The following is a 24118-nucleotide window of genomic DNA, read 5'->3' as shown; positions in this document are numbered from 1 at the left end:
TTGCTACGTATTATTGATATTTCATTTATAGTGAGTTTTGCATAGTTTCTTTTCCACATTTAGACCCCCCCCCCCCCCATGTACTGCATGTCCTGGTTCTGCTGCGAGGGAACACCGGACTAAATCGGACTCCAGCAGTATTCCCATTGACACTCCGAGAAGACATGAACACCTGAACCTTACGGTCCAAATCCATCCCTTGTTTTTTTCATGATTGTTCGGCCAGTTGTCTCACGATTCCACAACTAGACGCTTACGTTTTTACAAGTCACGTCGTCTTTAAAGACCGGCTTGAATGAATCCATCTCAGGCAGGAAGCAGGAAGAGGAAAGGTAAACCAAAGAGCTGAAATAGACCCACCTGGAGAACGAAGTGAGAAGAAAAGCATCAAACACGACCGAACAAAAGTCGTCTGATCCAAACTCGTCGGACAGCAGGGTGAGGTGTCCCGTCAGCAGGTGGAGGAAGATGTCGCTGAAGGCCATGTCGTTGTAGGTCTCCACTGTAAATGGAAACGACTCCGTCAATCAGCTGTGATTTCGTCTCACATCCATCATGAACTGAAATAAAATTGTTTCCTGACAGAGTCTGCGATTTGAGCAAAAATCCATATATATATATATACACTATTCATAAAAAGTTAGGGATATTCAGCTTTTGGGTGAAATTTCCCAACAAGCCTAAAATGCCTTCAAACCTTTACAGGTGAACTTAATGTGATCTTCTCTAAGCTTTTAAATGCACATGTCCAACTGTTAAATGTTTCAATAAATTTTGCACAAGTTGCTGTTCTCTAACAAGGAGCTTAACGGCAAAAATCACGGCAGGTGTGTGATCCTTGTATTGACCAATAAATGTCCTGGTTCAATTAGAGCTGGTGTTTAAACAGTTGTCCTCATCATGCTGTTCACATTTTGACATCATGAGACCAAGACGACACCTAACAATGGAACAACAGTCCCTTGCCATTGCGATGCTTCAAACAGGACGTTCTCAGACAGAAGTGGCCACTGAGCTTGGAGTGTCACAGAGTGTCATCAGCAGGTTGCAACAGAGATATGGAGAGACTGGAAGAGTCACAGAAAGGCCTAGAAGTGGACGTCCTTTGGCCACATCCCGTGCTGATGACCGCTACATTGTGAACACTGCCCTGAGAAACCGGATGATGAATGCCACTCAACTCCAGGCACGTTTAAGAGAGGTGAGAGGCACCCAAGTGTCACGTCAGACCATTCCAAACCGTTTCCATCAGCGTGGTCTGCGTGCTAGACGACCTGCACGGGTACCTGACCACACCACCAGGCACAGGCATCATCGTCTTGCATGGGCCAGGGAGCATTTACGCTGGACGAGGAACCAGTGGGCCTCAGTGCTGTTCTCTGATGAAAGTCGATTCACACTGAGCAGAAATGATGGCCGGCAACGATGTTGGAGACGTCAGGGAGAGCGCTATGCATCAGCCACTGTTGTCACCAGGCCAGCTTTTGGTGGTGGCGGTGTTACAGTGTGGGCAGGGGTGTCCACTTGGTACAGAACTGCCCTACACTTTGTGAATGGTACAGTGACAAGCCCATACTACCTGAATAACATCATTAATCCAGTGATTGTGCCCCTACATGAACAGCACAGGCCTCATTTCATCTTCATGGACGACAATGCTCCTGCTCATCGAGGCCGCGTCATCAGGGAACGGCTGTTGGAGACTGGTGGACCTCAAATGGAACGGCCTGCACTCTCTCCAGACCTGAATCCCATTGAAAACCTGTGGGATCAGCTGAGCCGTCGTGTAGAGGCTCGAGACCCTGCACCCCAGAACCTCAATGACCTGAGGGCTGCCCTTCAAGAAGAGTGGGATGCCATGCCTCAGCAGGCAATAAGTTGCCTTGTGAACAGCATGAGACGTCGTTGTCAAGCTGTAATTGATGCTCAAGGGCACATGAGGCACACATATATATATGTATATATATATATATATATATATGTATACACACATATATATATATATATATATATATATATATATATATATATATATATATATATATATATATATATATATATGTGTATACCTGCTACTTTCTAACCGATTATTCTTGTCCTATCTGAAGGCTACAGAGATAAATGTCTGCTAGAACCAGGAAACCTGAGACGACTGCGACGACACGCGCCACATTTTAGTTACGCTGCCATCTGGTGGTGGTCGAGGAGAATTCACCATAACGTAGAATAAAATAACATCTGCTGGACGCGTTCGACGACACAGTGACATCTATCATGTGTATGTCTAGAGCCGCTGCTGCTCAGCAGCATCCCGAGGCGGAGGAACCGATTCTATACAGCGTTTACATCCGGGACGCCACGTTTGGCTTCACCGTATAATCTGGAACTGAGTGAACACGCAACGTCGCTGATTCAGCAAAGAAAGAAGAAGATTAAAAGATTCATGGTGAGATGGTCTTCTGGTTGGAGAGAGCCAACAGGTCAGGTAGGATGGGGGCGGGGTTAGCCGTCGATGGAGGCGCTGACGGGGAAACGTTCTGCAGACTTTATGTTATTTTAGTCTGACTGCTGGAAGTGCCGTTTACAGAGTTCCCTTTCTGAAAATAAATGTTTCATCCTTCATCCCTCAAAGCAGGAAGGAAATGGAGAAGTGTTTCTAAAGATCACACGAAGACTTTTAAACTTCCTTTTCTCAGAAGTTGGGATGCTGAGGTCAAACAGAGGATTCGTCATCGTTCTTTCAGCTCAAATCAGCAGATTTCTGACTTCCAGATGTCCTGCAGGAATGATCGGGTCACAGGACCTCCTACGTCACGTGACCTCCTACGTCACGTGACCTCCTTCGTCACGGGACCTCCTACGTCACGTGACCTCCTTCGTCACGTGACCTTCTACGTCACGTGACCTCCTTCGTCACGGGACCTCCTACGTCACGTGACCTCCTTCGTCACGTGACCTTCTACGTCACGTGACTTCCTACGTCACCGGACCTCCTACGTCACGTGACCTTCTACGTCACGTGACCTTCTACGTCACGTGACCTCCTTCGTCACGGGACCTCCTACGTCACGTGACCTCCTTCGTCACGGGACCTCCTACGTCACGTGACCTTCTACGTCACGTGACCTTCTACGTCACGTGACCTCCTACGTCACGTGACCTCCTACGTCACGTGACCTTCTATGTCACGTGACCTCCTTCGTCACGTGACCTCCTACGTCACGTGACCCCCTACGTCACGTGACCTTCTATGTCACGTGACCTCCTTCGTCACGTGACCTCCTACGTCACGTGACCTCCTACGTCACGTGACCTCCTACGTCACGTGACCTTCTAAGTCACGTGACCTCCTTCGTCACGTGACTTCCTACGTCACCGGACCTCCTATGTCACGTGACCTCCTTCGTCACGTGACCTCCTACGTCACGTGACCACCTTCGTCACGTGACCTCCTACGTCACGTGACCTTCTATGTCACGTGACCTCCTTCGTCACGTGACCTCCTACGTCACGTGACCTTCTATGTCACGTGACCTCCTACGTCACGTGACCTTCTATGTCACGTGACCTCCTTCGTCACGTGACTTCCTACGTCACCGGACCTCCTACGTCACGTGACTTCCTATGTCACGTGACCTCCTTTGTCACGTGACCTCCTTCGTCACGTGACCTCCTACGACACGTGACTTCCTACGTCACGTGACTTCCTACGTCACGTGACCTCCTACGTCACGGGACCTCCTACGTCACGGGAACTCCTACGTCACGTGACTTCCTACGTCACGTGACCTTCTACGTCACGTGACCTCCTTCGTCACGTGACCTTCTACGTTACGTGACCTCCTTCGTCACGTGACCACCTACGTCACGTGACCTCCTACGTCACGGGACCTCCTACGTCACGTGACTTCCTACGTCACGTGACCTTCTACGTCACGTGACCTCCTTCGTCACGTGACCTCCTTCGTCACGTGACCTTCTACGTCACGTGACCTCCTTCGTCACGTGACCTCCTTCGTCACGTGACCTCCTTCGTCACGTGACCTCCTACGACACGTGACTTCCTACGTCACGTGACCTCCTACGTCACGGGACCTCCTACGTCACGGGACCTCCTACGTCACGGGACCTCCTACGTCACGTGACTTCCTACGTCACGTGACCTTCTACGTCACGTGACCTCCTTCGTCACGTGACCTTCTACGTTACGTGACCTCCTTCGTCACGTGACCTCCTTCGTCACGTGACCACCTACGTCACGTGACCTCCTACGTCACGTGACCTCCTACGTCACGGGACCTCCTACGTCACGTGACCTCCTACGTCACGTGACCTTCTACGTCACGTGACCTCCTACGACACGTGACTTCCTACGTCACGTGACCTTCTACGTCACGTGACCTCCTTCGTCACGTGACCTTCTACGTTACGTGACCTCCTTCGTCACGTGACCACCTACGTCACGTGACCTCCTTCGTCACGTGACCACCTACGTCACGTGACCTCCTACGTCACGTGACCTCCTACGTCACGGGACCTCCTACGTCACGTGACTTCCTACGTCACGTGACCTTCTACGTCACGTGACCTCCTTCGTCACGTGACCTCCTTCGTCACGTGACCTCCTTCGTCACGTGACCTTCTACGTCACGTGACCTCCTTCGTCACGTGACCTCCTTCGTCACGTGACCTCCTTCGTCACGTGACCTCCTTCGTCACGTGACCTCCTTCGTCACGTGACCTCCTTCGTCACGTGACTTCCTACGTCACGTGACTTTCTACGTCACGTGACCTCCTACGTCACGTGACCTCCTTCGTCACGGGACCTCCTACGTCACGTGACTTCCTACGTCACGTGACCTTCTACGTCACGTGACCTCCTTCGTCACGTGACCTTCTACGTTACGTGACCTCCTTCGTCACGTGACCACCTACGTCACGTGACCGCCTACGTCACGTGACCTCCTACGTCACGTGACCTCCTACGTCACGTGACTTCCTACGTCACGTGACTTCCTACGTCACGTGACCTTCTACGTCACGTGACCTCCTTCGTCACGTGACCTCCTTCGTCACGTGACCTCCTTCGTCACGTGACCTCCTTCGTCACGTGACCTCCTTCGTCACGTGACCTCCTTCGTCACGTGACTTCCTACGTCACGTGACTTTCTACGTCACGTGACCTCCTACGTCACGGGACCTCCTACGTCACGGGAACTCCTACGTCACGTGACTTCCTACGTCACGTGACCTTCTACGTCACGTGACCTCCTTCGTCACGTGACCTACGTTACGTGACCTCCTACGTCACGGGACCTCCTACGTCACGTGACTTCCTACGTCACGTGACCTTCTACGTCACGTGACCTCCTTCGTCACGTGACCTTCTACGTTACGTGACCTCCTTCGTCACGTGACCACCTACGTCACGTGACCGCCTACGTCACGTGACCTCCTACGTCACGTGACCTCCTACGTCACGTGACTTCCTACGTCACGTGACTTCCTACGTCACGTGACCTTCTACGTCACGTGACCTCCTTCGTCACGTGACCTCCTTCGTCACGTGACCTCCTTCGTCACGTGACCTCCTTCGTCACGTGACCTCCTTCGTCACGTGACCTTCTACGTCACGTGACCTCCTTCGTCACGTGACCTCCTTCGTCACGTGACCTCCTTCGTCACGTGACCTCCTACGACACGTGACTTCCTACGTCACGTGACTTTCTACGTCACGTGACCTCCTACGTCACGTGACCTCCTACGTCACGGGAACTCCTACGTCACGTGACTTCCTACGTCACGTGACCTTCTACGTCACGTGACCTCCTTCGTCACGTGACCTCCTACGTCACGTGACCTCCTACGTCACGGGAACTCCTACGTCACGTGACCTTCTACGTTACGTGACCTCCTTCGTCACGTGACCACCTACGTCACGTGACCTCCTACGTCACGTGACCTCCTACGTCACGGGACCTCCTACGTCACGTGACTTCCTACGTCATGTGACCTTCTATGTCACGTGACCTCCTTCGTCACGTGACCTCCTTCGTCACGTGACCTTCTACGTCACGTGACCTCCTTCGTCACGTGACCTCCTTCGTCACGTGACCTCCTACGTCACGTGACCTCCTACGTCACGTGACCTCCTATGTCACCGTCCTGTGATGTGTAAATGTAGAAAAGTGTTGTATTTAGCCGTAAACATCTACATGGACATGTCTGGAAATCCTCCTGATGAGAGCTTCTTCTCAACGCAGGTGTTCCCGTTTGCAGTTTTCACGGCGGTGTCTTGGTTCTACGTGAGTCTGGCGGTGATGGGAACGCGGCCAGTGGCGTCCTGACTTATCAGGAGGTTTAACAGGATGATTCAACTGCAGAAGAAGCAGCTTGAAGCTAAAACAGCAAGCAGACACAGAGCCGGTTGGTCAAGCTTAGAGGACATGAAGGACATGATGTCTCACCCAGAGCCGGCAGTAACCTCTGCAAGGCATTCCTGTTCCTCAGTTTGGCGATGTGGAGGACGTAGTAGAGACCCATCTCACAGGCCACTCTGTTGTTCTGCAGGTACCTGACGAGGACGACACCGTCCTCCGTCAGCCGTGTTTTAGGATCTACATCAAGCCATGTTGCTAGGAGGTTCGTTACCTGCTGAAGGCGTCCGGCAGGGCGCTGGGATACGCCAGCGAGCTCTTCTCTTCGTTGGGAAGCTTCTGCTCTACGGTGAATGTGTGATCATCGACGACCACCGACATCATTGCCGGCAGGAAGCGGGTCACCACCTCCAAATCCTGCAGAACGGCACCAAAAGCATCACTGCTGCTTTTCTAACAAACTCCCACAAAGTCGGCGATGAGGAAGCGGAATCTGCTGCAGAAGCTTTGACCTCCGCAGGCGAAACAAGACGAGTCGCAACAGGAAAACTGAGTCCGTTTAAATCCCAATAAAACAACCAAACCTGATGAAACTCGAAGTGCAGAGAAGCTCCACTAGGCAGAAGAAATAACCAGTCCATCAGGTTTGAAGTCCTTTTACATCATCATTACTCCAAAACAAAAATAAAAATATGACCTGAAACGAAAAGGTCCTGAACGCACCAGACGAGGCTCTTTGAAGACCTGGCTGTCAATCATGTCCCACGCTCCCTGACCCAGCGACAGCATCCTCAGCAGCAGCATCAGGTCCGGGCTGTCCTGATACCAAAACAAACATCACCGTCTCCATGGAAACTCAACCTCAGAAATCCGCCCGAAAAAAAATCATGTAAACATGGAAAATACAAAAGGCAGCATTATAAAAAATAAACACCATCATGAGGAGAGAAAAGCAAGATGGAAAGAACAGAAAAGGAAAGCAAGAAGAAAAGGAAAACAAGAAAAGAAAAGGAAAGATACTTTGTGGATTCAGAAACATCGACGCAGACGACGACATGAAGGAACATCCTCTCATCGATCAGACTGAAAAAAATGAATGTGAAGCATTAATGTGAATGTTTGGAGTGATAATTCCGTGTGAATGTTTGGAGTGATAATTCCGTGTGAATGTTTGGAGTGATAATTCCGTGTGAATGTATGGAGTGATAATTCCGTGTGAATGTATGGAGTGATAATTCCGTGTGAATGTATGGAGTGATAATTCCGTGTGAATGTTTGGAGTGATAATTCCGTGTGAATGTTTGGAGTAATAATTCCGTGTGAATGTTTGGAGTGATAATTCCGTGTGAATGTTTGGAGTGATAATTCCGTGTGAATGTTTGGAGTGATAATTCCGTGTGAATGTTTGGAGTGATAATTCCGTGTGAATGTTTGGAGTAATAATTCCGTGTGAATGTATGGAGTGATAATTCCGTGTGAATGTTTGGAGTGATAATTCCGTGTGAATGTATGGAGTGATAATTCCGTGTGAATGTATGGAGTAATAATTCCGTGTGAATGTTTGGAGTAATAATTCCGTGTGAATGTATGGAGTGATAATTCCGTGTGAATGTTTGGAGTAATAATTCCGTGTGAATGTATGGAGTGATAATTCCGTGTGAATGTTTGGAGTGATAATTCCGTGTGAATGTTTGGAGTGATAATTCCGTGTGAATGTTTGGAGTGATAATTCCGTGTGAATGTTTGGAGTGATAATTCCGTGTGAATGTTTGGAGTAATAATTCCGTGTGAATGTATGGAGTGATAATTCCGTGTGAATGTTTGGAGTGATAATTCCGTGTGAATGTATGGAGTGATAATTCCGTGTGAATGTTTGGAGTGATAATTCCGTGTGAATGTATGGAGTAATAATTCCGTGTGAATGTTTGGAGTAATAATTCCGTGTGAATGTATGGAGTGATAATTCCGTGTGAATGTTTGGAGTAATAATTCCGTGTGAATGTATGGAGTGATAATTCCGTGTGAATGTTTGGAGTGATAATTCCGTGTGAATGTTTGGAGTGATAATTCCGTGTGAATGTTTGGAGTGATAATTCCGTGTGAATGTATGGAGTGATAATTCCGTGTGAATGTTTGGAGTGATAATTCCGTGTGAATGTATGGAATGATAATTCCGTGTGAATGTTTGGAGTGATAATTCCGTGTGAATGTATGGAATGATAATTCCGTGTGAATGTATGGAGTGATAATTCCGTGTGAATGTTTGGAGTGATAATTCCGTGTGAATGTTTGGAGTGATAATTCCGTGTGAATGTTTGGAGTGATAATTCCGTGTGAATGTTTGGAGTGATAATTCCGTGTGAATGTTTGGAGTGATAATTCCGTGTGAATGTTTGGAGTGATAATTCCGTGTGAATGTTTGGAGTGATAATTCCGTGTGAATGTATGGAGTGATAATTCCGTGTGAATGTTTGGAGTAATAATTCCGTGTGAATGTTTGGAGTGATAATTCCGTGTGAATGTATGGAGTGATAATTCCGTGTGAATGTTTGGAGTGATAATTCCGTGTGAATGTATGGAGTGATAATTCCGTGTGAATGTTTGGAGTGATAATTCCGTGTGAATGTATGGAGTGATAATTCCGTGTGAATGTTTGGAGTGATAATTCCGTGTGAATGTTTGGAGTGATAATTCCGTGTGAATGTTTGGAGTGATAACTCCGTGTGAATGTATGGAGTGATAATTCCGTGTGAATGTATGGAGTGATAATTCCGTGTGAATGTATGGAGTGATAATTCCGTGTGAATGTTTGGAGTGATAATTCCGTGTGAATGTTTGGAGTGATAATTCCGTGTGAATGTTTGGAGTGATAATTCCGTGTGAATGTATGGAGTGATAATTCCGTGTGAATGTTTGGAGTGATAATTCCGTGTGAATGTATGGAGTGATAATTCCGTGTGAATGTTTGGAATGATAATTCCGTGTGAATGTATGGAGTGATAATTCCGTGTGAATGTATGGAGTAATAATTCCGTGTGAATGTTTGGAGTGATAATTCCGTGTGAATGTTTGGAGTGATAATTCCGTGTGAATGTTTGGAGTGATAATTCCGTGTGAATGTATGGAGTGATAATTCCGTGTGAATGTTTGGAGTGAAAATTCCGTGTGAATGTTTGGAGTGATAATTCCGTGTGAATGTTTGGAATGATAATTCCGTGTGAATGTATGGAGTGATAATTCCGTGTGAATGTTTGGAGTAATAATTCCGTGTGAATGTTTGGAGTGATAATTCCGTGTGAATGTTTGGAGTAATAATTCCGTGTGAATGTATGGAGTGATAATTCCGTGTGAATGTTTGGAGTGATAATTCCGTGTGAATGTATGGAGTGATAATTCCGTGTGAATGTTTGGAGTGATAATTCCGTGTGAATGTATGGAGTGATAATTCCGTGTGAATGTATGGAGTGATAATTCCGTGTGAATGTATGGAGTAATAATTCCGTGTGAATGTTTGGAGTAATAATTCCGTGTGAATGTTTGGAGTGATAATTCCGTGTGAATGTATGGAGTAATAATTCCGTGTGAATGTTTGGAGTAATAATTCCGTGTGAATGTATGGAGTGATAATTCCGTGTGAATGTATTGAGTGATAATTCCGTGTGAATGTTTGGAGTGATAATTCCGTGTGAATGTTTGGAGTGATAATTCCGTGTGAATGTATGGAGTGATAATTCCGTGTGAATGTATGGAGTAATAATTCCGTGTGAATGTTTGGAGTAATAATTCCGTGTGAATGTATGGAGTAATAATTCCGTGTGAATGTTTGGAGTGATAATTCCGTGTGAATGTATGGAGTGATAATTCCGTGTGAATGTATGGAGTGATAATTCCGTGTGAATGTATGGAGTGATAATTCCGTGTGAATGTTTGGAGTGATAATTCCGTGTGAATGTTTGGAGTAATAATTCCGTGTGAATGTATGGAGTGATAATTCCGTGTGAATGTATGGAGTAATAATTCCGTGTGAATGTTTGGAGTGATAATTCCGTGTGAATGTTTGGAGTAATAATTCCGTGTGAATGTTTGGAGTAATAATTCCGTGTGAATGTTTGGAGTAATAATTCCGTGTGAATGTTTGGAGTAATAATTCCGTGTGAATGTTTGGAGTAATAATTCCGTGTGAATGTTTGGAGTAATAATTCCGTGTGAATGTTTGGAGTAACAATTCCGTGTGAATGTTTGGAGTAACAATTCCGTGTGAATGTTTGGAGTAATAATTCCGTGTGAATGTATGGAGTGATAATTCCGTGTGAATGTATGGAGTGATAATTCCGTGTGAATGTATGGAGTAATAATTCCGTGTGAATGTTTGGAGTAATAATTCCGTGTGAATGTTTGGAGTAATAATTCCGTGTGAATGTTTGGAGTAATAATTCCGTGTGAATGTTTGGAGTAACAATTCCGTGTGAATGTTTGGAGTAACAATTCCGTGTGAATGTTTGGAGTAATAATTCCGTGTGAATGTATGGAGTGATAATTCCGTGTGAATGTATGGAGTGATAATTCCGTGTGAATGTATGGAGTAATAATTCCGTGTGAATGTTTGGAGTAATAATTCCGTGTGAATGTTTGGAGTAATAATTCCGTGTGAATGTTTGGAGTGATAATTCCGTGTGAATGTTTGGAGTAATAATTCCGTGTGAATGTTTGGAGTGATAATTCCGTGTGAATGTATGGAGTGATAATTCCGTGTGAATGTATGGAGTGATAATTCCGTGTGAATGTATGGAGTAATAATTCCGTGTGAATGTTTGGAGTAATAATTCCGTGTGAATGTATGGAGTAATAATTCCGTGTGAATGTTTGGAGTGATAATTCCGTGTGAATGTATGGAGTGATAATTCCGTGTGAATGTATGGAGTGATAATTCCGTGTGAATGTATGGAGTGATAATTCCGTGTGAATGTTTGGAGTGATAATTCCGTGTGAATGTTTGGAGTAATAATTCCGTGTGAATGTATGGAGTGATAATTCCGTGTGAATGTATGGAGTAATAATTCCGTGTGAATGTTTGGAGTGATAATTCCGTGTGAATGTTTGGAGTAATAATTCCGTGTGAATGTTTGGAGTAACAATTCCGTGTGAATGTTTGGAGTAATAATTCCGTGTGAATGTTTGGAGTAATAATTCCGTGTGAATGTTTGGAGTAATAATTCCGTGTGAATGTTTGGAGTAATAATTCCGTGTGAATGTTTGGAGTAACAATTCCGTGTGAATGTTTGGAGTAACAATTCCGTGTGAATGTTTGGAGTAATAATTCCGTGTGAATGTATGGAGTGATAATTCCGTGTGAATGTATGGAGTAATAATTCCGTGTGAATGTTTGGAGTAATAATTCCGTGTGAATGTTTGGAGTGATAATTCCGTGTGAATGTTTGGAGTAATAATTCCGTGTGAATGTTTGGAGTAATAATTCCGTGTGAATGTTTGGAGTGATAATTCCGTGTGAATGTTTGGAGTAATAATTCCGTGTGAATGTTTGGAGTAATAATTCCGTGTGAATGTTTGGAGTAATAATTCCGTGTGAATGTTTGGAGTAATAATTCCGTGTGAATGTATGGAGTAATAATTCCGTGTGAATGTATGGAGTAATAATTCCGTGTGAATGTTTGGAGTGATAATTCCGTGTGAATGTTTGGAGTAATAATTCCGTGTGAATGTTTGGAGTAATAATTCCGTGTGAATGTTTGGAGTGATAATTCCGTGTGAATGTATGGAGTAATAATTCCGTGTGAATGTATGGAGTAATAATTCCGTGTGAATGTTTGGAGTAATAATTCCGTGTGAATGTTTGGAGTAATAATTCCGTGTGAATGTTTGGAGTAATAATTCCGTGTGAATGTTTGGAGTAATAATTCCGTGTGAATGTATGGAGTAATAATTCCGTGTGAATGTTTGGAGTAATAATTCCGTGTGAATGTATGGAGTGATAATTCCGTGTGAATGTATGGAGTAATAATTCCGTGTGAATGTTTGGAGTAATAATTCCGTGTGAATGTTTGGAGTAATAATTCCGTGTGAATGTTTGGAGTAATAATTCCGTGTGAATGTTTGGAGTAATAATTCCGTGTGAATGTTTGGAGTGATAATTCCGTGTGAATGTATGGAGTGATAATTCCGTGTGAATGTTTGGAGTAACAATTCCGTGTGAATGTTTGGAGTAATAATTCCGTGTGAATGTTTGGAGTGATAATTCCGTGTGAATGTATGGAGTGATAATTCCGTGTGAATGTTTGGAGTAACAATTCCGTGTGAATGTTTGGAGTAATAATTCCGTGTGAATGTATGGAGTAATAATTCCGTGTGAATGTATGGAGTAATAATTCCGTGTGAATGTTTGGAGTAATAATTCCGTGTGAATGTTTGGAGTAATAATTCCGTGTGAATGTTTGGAGTAATAATTCCGTGTGAATGTTTGGAGTAATAATTCCGTGTGAATGTTTGGAGTAATAATTCCGTGTGAATGTTTGGAGTAATAATTCCGTGTGAATGTTTGGAGTAATAATTCCGTGTGAATGTTTGGAGTAATAATTCCGTGTGAATGTTTGGAGTAATAATTCCGTGTGAATGTTTGGAGTGATAATTCCGTGTGAATGTATGGAGTAATAATTCCGTGTGAATGTATGGAGTGATAATTCCGTGTGAATGTATGGAGTGATAATTCCGTGTGAATGTTTGGAGTAATAATTCCGTGTGAATGTTTGGAGTAATAATTCCGTGTGAATGTATGGAGTAATAATTCCGTGTGAATGTATGGAGTAATAATTCCGTGTGAATGTTTGGAGTAATAATTCCGTGTGAATGTTTGGAGTAATAATTCCGTGTGAATGTTTGGAGTAATAATTCCGTGTGAATGTATGGAGTGATAATTCCGTGTGAATGTTTGGAGTAATAATTCCGTGTGAATGTTTGGAGTGATAATTCCGTGTGAATGTATGGAGTAATAATTCCGTGTGAATGTATGGAGTAATAATTCCGTGTGAATGTTTGGAGTAATAATTCCGTGTGAATGTTTGGAGTAATAATTCCGTGTGAATGTTTGGAGTAATAATTCCGTGTGAATGTTTGGAGTAATAATTCCGTGTGAATGTATGGAGTAATAATTCCGTGTGAATGTTTGGAGTAATAATTCCGTGTGAATGTATGGAGTGATAATTCCGTGTGAATGTATGGAGTAATAATTCCGTGTGAATGTTTGGAGTAATAATTCCGTGTGAATGTTTGGAGTAATAATTCCGTGTGAATGTATGGAGTGATAATTCCGTGTGAATGTATGGAGTGATAATTCCGTGTGAATGTATGGAGTGATAATTCCGTGTGAATGTATGGAGTGATAATTCCGTGTGAATGTATGGAGTGATAATTCCGTGTGAATGTTTGGAGTGATAATTCCGTGTGAATGTTTGGAGTAATAATTCCGTGTGAATGTTTGGAGTAATAATTCCGTGTGAATGTTTGGAGTGATAATTCCGTGTGAATGTATGGAGTGATAATTCCGTGTGAATGTTTGGAGTGATAATTCCGTGTGAATGTATGGAGTAATAATTCCGTGTGAATGTTTGGAGTGATAATTCCGTGTGAATGTTTGGAGTAATAATTCCGTGTGAATATTTGGAGTAATAATTCCGTGTGAATGTGTGTGATAATTGGTACTAATCAGCGTGTTGATCGTGAAGCAGCGGAGACGTCAGCCTGCAGCCACGCTGGTTTTAACTCCTGATGCTATCAGACTGATTTACTGAAAGCAGATTTTTAATGTTTCCGTGACGACAGCTTTCTGCGACCTGATTGGTTATTTTTTTCGGTCCTATTGATTAATTTCTACAAAGTGGCCAGATGTTGCCTTTCAGACTGTTGATAAGAGTGGTGCTCGCCTGGCATTATCTGCTGCCGGCCAATCAGTGCGCGGCTTCCTGGAAGCGTGACTCACTCTGGGTAAGGCGTCTTGACTCAGCAGCTCCTGTAAGTTCCTCATGATGCTCAGGACCAACGTGTTGCAGGCAAACGGGTCGCACAGGATCATGGACAGGTCCCTGAAAGCAGCAGAAACCCTCCGGTGACTCGTGCACTCGCGGCCATCAGCAGCGGTGCTGAGGAGACCGCCGTTACCCGAGCACTTGCTCCTGTCCCTTCTTCACGCCGTCCAGGAACCCCTGCAGCTCTCTGGCTCGCTTCCCGTCCACAAACTTCTCCCGGATGCAGGCGTCCAAACACCAGGTGAACTGTGTGAATGAAGGAAATCAGGATAAATCAGCTGATCGGTTGTCAGGCTGGATGGAGGCGCAGAACACCGGGTCCGGTTCTACCAGCTCACCTTGTGGCACGGGTCCACGGAGCAGATCTCGCTGATGTCCAGGTCGTGTAGTGACATCAGCAGCTCTGCTCTCAGCGTGCAGTAGTGCACGTTCCGCGTGCGCAGGAAGAGCGTCCGTAAGAACTGCAGCACCATGTCGTACAGCTTCACGTTCTTCCCGATCATCTGAGTCAGTTTCAGAACCACCTGCCATACGGGGCGAGAACCGTCAGTAAACCACAACAGAACCAGATCCAGAACCGTTCAGAACCACCTGCCATACGGGGCGAGAACCGTCAGTAAACCACAACAGAACCAGATCCAGAACCGTTCAGAACCACCTGCCATGCGGGGCGAGAACCGTCAGTAAACCACAACAGAACCAGATCCAGAACCGTTCAGAACCACCTGCCATACGGGGCGAGAACCGTCAGTAAACCACAACAGAACCAGATCCAGAACCGTTCAGAACCACCTGCCATGCGGGGCGAGAACCGTCAGTAAACCACAACAGAACCAGATCCAGAACCGTTCAGAACCACCTGCCATACGGGGCGAGAACCGTCAGTAAACCACAACAGAACCAGATCCAGAACCGTTCAGAACCACCTGCCATGCGGGGCGAGAACCGTCAGTAAACCACAACAGAACCAGATCCAGAACCGTTCAGAACCACCTGCCATGCGGGGCGAGAACCGTCAGTAAACCACAACAGAACCAGATCCAGAACCGTTCAGAACCACCTGCCATGCGGGGCGAGAACCGTCAGTAAACCACAACAGAACCAGATCCAGAACCGTTCAGAACCACCTGCCATGCGGGGCGAGAACCGTCAGTAAACCACAACAGAACCAGATCCAGAACCGTTCAGAACCACCTGCCATGCGGGGCGAGAACCGTCAGTAAACCACAACAGAACCAGATCCAGAACCGTTCAGAACCATCTGCCATGCGGGGCGAGAACCGTCAGTAAACCACAACAGAACCAGATCCAGAACCGTTCAGAACCACCTGCCATGCGGGGCGAGAACCGTCAGTAAACCACAACAGAACCAGATCCAGAACCGTTCAGAACCACCTGCCATGCGGGGCGAGAACCGTCAGTAAACCACAACAGAACCAGATCCAGAACCGTTCAGAACCACCTGCCATACGGGGCGAGAACCGTCAGTAAACCACAACAGAACCAGATCCAGAACCGTTCAGAACCACCTGCCATGCGGGGCGAGAACCGTCAGTAAACCACAACAGAACCAGATCCAGAACCGTTCAGAACCACCTGCCATGCGGGGCGAGAACCGTCAGTAAACCACAACAGAACCAGATCCAGAACCGTTCAGAACCACCTGCCATGCGGGGCGAGAACCGTCAGTAAACCACAACAGAACCAGATCCAGAACCGTTCAGAACCACCTGCCATGCGGGGCGAGAACCGTCAGTAAACCACAACAGAACCAGATCCAGAACCGTTCAGAACCACCTGCCATACGGGGCGAGAACCGTCAGTAAACCACAACAGAACCAGATCCAGAACCGTTCAGAACCACCTGCCATACGGGGCGAGAACCGTCAGTAAACCACAACAGAACCAGATCCAGAACCGTTCAGAACCACCTGCCATGCGGGGCGAGAACCGTCAGTAAACCACAACAGAACCAGATCCAGAACCGTTCAGAACCACCTGCCATGCGGGGCGAGAACCGTCAGTAAACCACAACAGAACCAGATCCAGAACCGTTCAGAACCACCTGCCATACGGGGCGAGAACCGTCAGTAAACCACAACAGAACCAGATCCAGAACCGTTCAGAACCACCTGCCATACGGGGCGAGAACCGTCAGTAAACCACAACAGAACCAGATCCAGAACCGTTCAGAACCACCTGCCATACGGGGCGAGAACCGTCAGTAAACCACAACAGAACCAGATCCAGAACCGTTCAGAACCACCTGCCATGCGGGGCGAGAACCGTCAGTAAACCACAACAGAACCAGATCCAGAACCGTTCAGAACCACCTGCCATGCGGGGCGAGAACCGTCAGTAAACCACAACAGAACCAGATCCAGAACCGTTCAGAACCACCTGCCATGCGGGGCGAGAACCGTCAGTAAACCACAACAGAACCAGATCCAGAACCGTTCAGAACCACCTGCCATGCGGGGCGAGAACCGTCAGTAAACCACAACAGAACCAGATCCAGAACCGTTCAGAACCACCTGCCATGCGGGGCGAGAACCGTCAGTAAACCACAACAGAACCAGATCCAGAACCGTTCAGAACCATCTGCCATGCGGGGCGAGAACCGTCAGTAAACCACAACAGAACCAGATCCAGAACCGTTCAGAACCACCTGCCATGCGGGGCGAGAACCGTCAGTAAACCACAACAGAACCAGATCCAGAACCGTTCAGAACCACCTGCCATGCGGGGCGAGAACCGTCAGTAAACCACAACAGAACCAGATCCAGAACCGTTCAGAACCACCTGCCATGCGGGGCGAGAACCGTCAGTAAACCACAACAGAACCAGATCCAGAACCGTTCAGAACCACCTGCCATGCGGGGCGAGAACCGTCAGTAAACCACAACAGAACCAGATCCAGAACCGTTCAGAACCACCTGCCATGCGGGGCGAGAACCGTCAGTAAACCACAACAGAACCAGATCCAGAACCGTTCAGAACCACCTGCCATACGGGGCGAGAACCGTCAGTAAACCACAACAGAACCAGATCCAGAACCGTTCAGAACCACCTGCCATACGGGGCGAGAACCGTCAGTAAACCACAACAGAACCAGATCCAGAACCGTTCAGAACCACCTGCCATGCGGGGCGAGAACCGTCAGTAAACCACAACAGAACCAGATCCAGAACCGTTCAGAACCACCTGCCATACGGGGCGAGAACCGTCAGTAAACCACAACAGAACCAGATCCAGAACCGTTCAGAACCACCTGCCATGCGGGGCGAGAACCGTCAGTAAACCACAACAGAACCAGATCCAGAACCGTTCAGAACCACCTGCCATGCGGGGCGAGAACCGTCAGTAAACCACAACAGAACCAGATCCAGAACCGTTCAGAACCACCTGCCATGCAGGGCGAGAACCGTCAGTAAACCACAACAGAACCAGATCCAAAACCGTTCAGAACCACCTGCCATGCGGGGCGAGAACCGTCAGTAAACCACAACAGAACCAGATCCAGAACCGTTCAGAACCACCTGCCATGCGGGGCGAGAACCGTCAGTAAACCACAACAGAACCAGATCCAGAACCGTTCAGAACCACCTGCCATACGGGGCGAGAACCGTCAGTAAACCACAACAGAACCAGATCCAGAACCGTTCAGAACCACCTGCCATGCGGGGCGAGAACCGTCAGTAAACCACAACAGAACCAGATCCAGAACCGTTCAGAACCACCTGCCATGCGGGGCGAGAACCGTCAGTAAACCACAACAGAACCAGATCCAGAACCGTTCAGAACCACCTGCCATGCGGGGCGAGAACCGTCAGTAAACCACAACAGAACCAGATCCAGAACCGTTCAGAACCACCTGCCATGCGGGGCGAGAACCGTCAGTAAACCACAACAGAACCAGATCCAGAACCGTTCAGAACCACCTGCCATACGGGGCGAGAACCGTCAGTAAACCACAACAGAACCAGATCCAGAACCGTTCAGAACCACCTGCCATGCGGGGCGAGAACCGTCAGTAAACCACAACAGAACCAGATCCAGAACCGTTCAGAACCACCTGCCATGCGGGGCGAGAACCGTCAGTAAACCACAACAGAACCAGATCCAGAACCGTTCAGAACCACCTGCCATGCGGGGCGAGAACCGTCAGTAAACCACAACAGAACCAGATCCAGAACCGTTCAGAACCACCTGCCATGCGGGGCGAGAACCGTCAGTAAACCACAACAGAACCAGATCCAGAACCGTTCAGAACCACCTGCCATGCGGGGCGAGAACCGTCAGTAAACCACAACAGAACCAGATCCAGAACCGTTCAGAACCACCTGCCATACGGGGCGAGAACCGTCAGTAAACCACAACAGAACCAGATCCAGAACCGTTCAGAACCACCTGCCATACGGGGCGAGAACCGTCAGTAAACCACAACAGAACCAGATCCAGAACCGTTCAGAACCACCTGCCATACGGGGCGAGAACCGTCAGTAAACCACAACAGAACCAGATCCAGAACCGTTCAGAACCACCTGCCATGCGGGGCGAGAACCGTCAGTAAACCACAACAGAACCAGATCCAGAACCGTTCAGAACCACCTGCCATGCGGGGCGAGAACCGTCAGTAAACCACAACAGAACCAGATCCAGAACCGTTCAGAACCACCTGCCATACGGGGCGAGAACCGTCAGTAAACCACAACAGAACCAGATCCAGAACCGTTCAGAACCACCTGCCATACGGGGCGAGAACCGTCAGTAAACCACAACAGAACCAGATCCAGAACCGTTCAGAACCACCTGCCATACGGGGCGAGAACCGTCAGTAAACCACAACAGAACCAGATCCAGAACGGGACAAACATGAAGCACCAGCAGACTTTCATCCGTCACACTAAACAGAAACATTTCACCGTCTGGCGAGCGAAGGACAGAAACAAGGATGAAAAGCCTGGATCGGAAATGGACTGGATCAACTGGTTCCACTGGACCGGGACTGTAAAATGTCCTGATGTGTCGTAAACCAGAGGTGTGGAACTATTCTGTGCATTTCAGGCTAATTTATTTTTATTTCTGAGACCAGAAGGACTGGGATTGATGGAGTTATTGTCCCAAATGGCTTTATTTACTTCAGACCGACCCTCTCCGTAGGCTGTCAGATCAGCCTGCGGGCAAAACGAGTGGATTGAGACTCTTCCGCATTAAGCCCCGCCTCCTGCCACTGCACTACATCGGGAGCGCGCACCGCACCTGCTTTCACCGTCATTGTAACGTCTCATAAACAGAAGGATTAGGCTCATATGAACTCAATAAAAAAACAAAATACGATGTCAACACATAGCATCCAGCCCTACATGTTGGAACCTGAATCAGAGCCTGAAAACGAAGTGGAAAACAGCAACCCACAGCAACGAATGCAGCAGGATGTCTCTCTTTGGTAAACTCATCAGCCATCGTTGGAAATAACTTTATCCCACGTTTTCCACCTGCCTGATGTATTTGTACATGCCCTTGTTAACCAGTAGAAGGTAACCAATCACCCAACCTTATCCCCCGGGACGTCACAAGGATTTCCACGTAGAAAAAACTCTCTAAAACCACGCGTTTTCTGTCGCCATGGAAACCGAACGGAGAGCGTGCTGGAACTCAAACTCAAACTCAAACATGCGTTTAGGTGATAAAAAACAGTGTCGTTCACATGTCTGATGAGGATTCAACACTGTAACACTGTAGGAAGCTCAGAAAACTCCAAATACCATCATAGGAACCCTTTAAATAAAGGTGTGAAATAATAGAAATGATCTAAATGGAAATAAAACAAACTGATTTCTACTGAACAGAAATTAAATGATGGAATCGAAATGAGCTTAAACTACATAAAAATGAACTGAAATGATAAAATATGAACCAAAATTAGCAAATCTAACTGTGAAAAATGAAATAAAGTTAAAAGAAGTGAATTAAAATGAACTAAAATGACTTAAAAATAACAAAAATGTAATGAAACGAAGTTAAATTTATGGAATTTAACAGAAAAATAAAATAAAATAAGAAAATAAAAGAAGTGAAATTTAATTGACCAGAATGAATCCATCTTCTTGCCAGACTGGGGATGGAGAACCTCGCTAACCTGAACACAGCCAGCTCACCTCACCCTGGCGGCGTGTTTTCGGAGAAGGGCTGAAGAAGTTGTGAAGGATGGAGAGGTCGCTGCTGAACAGAGCCGACTCCTTCTCCACAATGTACTGCTTCAGCAGAGGAGACACCTCGTCCCCAAACAGAGCCTGGTTGTCCTGCCAGATCTGCCGCTTCACCTCCACAGCACACACCTTGTACAGCTCTTTGTCTGCCATCACCATCTTCAGCTTCTTCTCAGGCACCTGCAGGAAGAACGACATGCAGCATGAAGCCGACCGGCAGAGGAACGACACCAAGCCGACCGGCAGGAGGAACAACACCAAGCCGACCGGCAGGAGGAACGACACCAAGCCGACCGGCAGGAGGAACGACACCCAGTCGACCCGCAGAGGAACGACACCAAGTCGACCCGCAGAGGAACGACACCAAGTCGACCCGCAGAGGAACGACACCAAGTCGACCCAGAAAGGAACGACACCAAGTCGACCCAGAGAGGAATGACACCAAGCCGACCGGCAGGAGGAACGACACCAAGCCGACCGGCAGGAGGAACGACACCAAGCCGACCGGCAGAGGAACGACACCAAGCCGAACCGGCAGAGGAACGACACCAAGCCGACCGGCAGGAGGAACGACACCAAGCCGACCGGCAGGAGGAACGACACCAAGCCGACCGGCAGGAGGAACGACACCAAGCCGACCGGCAGGAGGAATGACACCAAGTCGACCCGCAGAGGAACGACACCAAGTCGACCCAGAGAGGAACGACACCAAGTCGACCCAGAGAGGAACGACACCAAGTCGACCCGCAGAGGAACGACACCAAGTCGACCCAGAGAGGAACGACACCAAGTCGACCCAGAGAGGAACGACACCAAGTCGACCCAGAGAGGAACGACACCAAGTCGACCCAGAGAGGAATGACACCAAGCCGACCGGCAGGAGGAACAACACCAAGCCGACCCAGAGAGGAACGACACCAAGTCGACCCAGAGAGGAACGACACCAAGTCGACCCAGAGAGGAACGACACCAAGTCGACCCAGAGAGGAACGACACCAAGCCGACCGGCAGAGGAACGACACCAAGCCGACCGGCAGAGGAACGACACCAAGCCGACCCGCAGGAGGAACAACACCAAGCCGACCGGCAGGAGGAACGACACCAAGCCGACCGGTAGAGGAACGACACCAAGCCGACCGGCAGAGGAACGACACCAAGCCGACCGGCAGGAAGAACGACACCAAGCCGACCGGCAGGAGGAACGACACCAAGCCGACCGGTAGAGGAACGACACCAAGCCGACCGGCAGGAGGAACGACACCCAGTCGACCCGCAGAGGAACGACACCAAGTCGACCCGCAGAGGAACGACACCAAGTCGACCCGCAGAGGAACGACACCAAGTCAACCCAGAGAGGAATGACACCAAGCCGACTGGCAGGAGGAACAACACCAAGCCGACCGGCAGGAGGAACAACACCAAGCCGACCGGCAGGAGGAACGACACCAAGCCGACCGGCAGAGGAACGACACCAAGTCGACCCAGAGAGGAATGACACCAAGCCGACCGGCAGGAGGAACAACACCAAGCCGACCCGCAGGAGGAACAACACCAAGTCGACCCGCAGAGGAACGACACCAAGTCGACCCAGAGAGGAACGACACCAAGCCGACCCGCAGAGGAACGACACCAAGTCGACCCAGAGAGGAATTACACCAAGCCGACCGGCAGGAGGAACAACACCAAGCCGACCGGCAGGAGGAACAACACCAAGCCGACCCGCAGGAGGAACAACACCAAGTCGACCCGCAGAGGAACGACACCAAGTCGACCCAGAGAGGAACGACACCAAGTCGACCCGCAGAGGAACGACACCAAGTCGACCCAGAGAGGAACGACACCAAGTCGACCCAGAGAGGAACGACACCAAGTCGACCCAGAGAGAAACGACACCAAGTCGACCCAGAGAGGAATGACACCAAGCCGACCGGCAGGAGGAACAACACCAAGCCGACCCAGAGAGGGACGACACCAAGTCGACCGGTAGAGGAACGACACCAAGCCGACCGGCAGAGGAACGACACCAAGCCGACCGGCAGAGGAACGACACCAAGCCGACCGGCAGGAGGAACAACACCAAGCCGACCCGCAGGAGGAACAACACCAAGTCGACCCGCAGAGGAACGACACCAAGTCGACCCAGAGAGGAACGACACCAAGCCGACCCGCAGAGGAACGACACCAAGTCGACCCGCAGAGGAACGACACCAAGTCGACCCAGAGAGGAACGACACCAAGTCGACCCAGAGAGGAACGACACCAAGTCGACCCGCAGAGGAACGACACCAAGTCGACCCAGAGAGGAACGACACCAAGTCGACCCAGAGAGGAACGACACCAAGTCGACCCAGAGAGGAATGACACCAAGCCGACCGGCAGGAGGAACAACACCAAGCCGACCGGCAGGAGGAACAACACCAAGCCGACCCAGAGAGGAACGACACCAAGTCGACCGGTAGAGGAACGACACCAAGCCGACCGGCAGAGGAACGACACCAAGCCGACCGGCAGAGGAACGACACCAAGCCGACCCGCAGGAGGAACAACACCAAGCCGACCGGCAGGAGGAACGACACCAAGCCGACCGGCAGAGGAACGACACCAAGCCGACCGGCAGAGGAACGACACCAAGCCGACCGGCAGAGGAACGACACCAAGCCGACCGGCAGGAGGAACGACACCAAGCCAACCGGCAGGAGGAACGACACCAAGCCGACCCGCAGGAGGAACAACACCAAGCCGACCGGCAGGAGGAACGACACCAAGCCGACCGGTAGAGGAACGACACCAAGCCGACCGGCAGAGGAACGACACCAAGCCGACCGGCAGAGGAACGACACCAAGCCGACCGGCAGGAAGAACGACACCAAGCCGACCGGCAGGAGGAACGACGTAAGCCGACCGGTAGAGGAACGACACCAAGCCGACCGGCAGGAGGAACGACACCAAGCCGACCCGCAGGAGGAACGACACCAAGCCGACCCGCAGGAGGAACGACACCAAGCCGACCGGTAGTGGAACGACACCAAGCCGACCGGCAGGAGGAACGACACCCAGTCGACCCGCAGAGGAACGACACCAAGTCGACCCAGAGAGGAACAACACCAAGTCGACCCAGAGAGGAACGACACCAAGTCGACCCGCAGAGGAACGACACCAAGTCGACCCAGAGAGGAACGACACCAAGTCGACCCAGAGAGGAACGACACCAAGTCGACCCAGAGAGAAACGACACCAAGTCGACCCAGAGAGGAACGACACCAAGCCGACCGGCAGGAGGAACAACACCAAGCCGACCCAGAGAGGGACGACACCAAGTCGACCGGTAGAGGAACGACACCAAGCCGACCGGCAGAGGAACGACACCAAGCCGACCGGCAGAGGAACGACACCAAGCCGACCGGCAGAGGAACGACACCAAGCCGACCCGCAGGAGGAACAACACCAAGCCGACCCGCAGGAGGAACAACACCAAGTCGACCCGCAGAGGAAC

General features: G+C 48.9%; 1 protein-coding gene across 1 annotated transcript in view; it reads right to left on the bottom strand.

Moving 5' to 3' along the window:
- Nucleotides 1-24118, bottom strand: part of nelfb (negative elongation factor complex member B) — a 35546-nt gene that overhangs the window by 2964 nt on the left and 8464 nt on the right. The window contains 8 exon segments of the mRNA XM_079251384.1: nucleotides 361-502; nucleotides 6468-6574; nucleotides 6652-6794; nucleotides 7101-7196; nucleotides 14368-14470; nucleotides 14547-14659; nucleotides 14752-14937; nucleotides 20575-20805. Of these exon segments, the coding sequence (XP_079107510.1) occupies nucleotides 361-502; nucleotides 6468-6574; nucleotides 6652-6794; nucleotides 7101-7196; nucleotides 14368-14470; nucleotides 14547-14659; nucleotides 14752-14937; nucleotides 20575-20805 (1121 nt within the window).

This window comes from Telmatherina bonti, assembly GCF_933228915.1.
Source record: "Telmatherina bonti genome assembly, chromosome: 13".
NCBI lineage: Eukaryota > Metazoa > Chordata > Actinopteri > Atheriniformes > Telmatherinidae > Telmatherina > Telmatherina bonti.
This window is presented reverse-complemented; position numbering and strand designations above follow the sequence as displayed.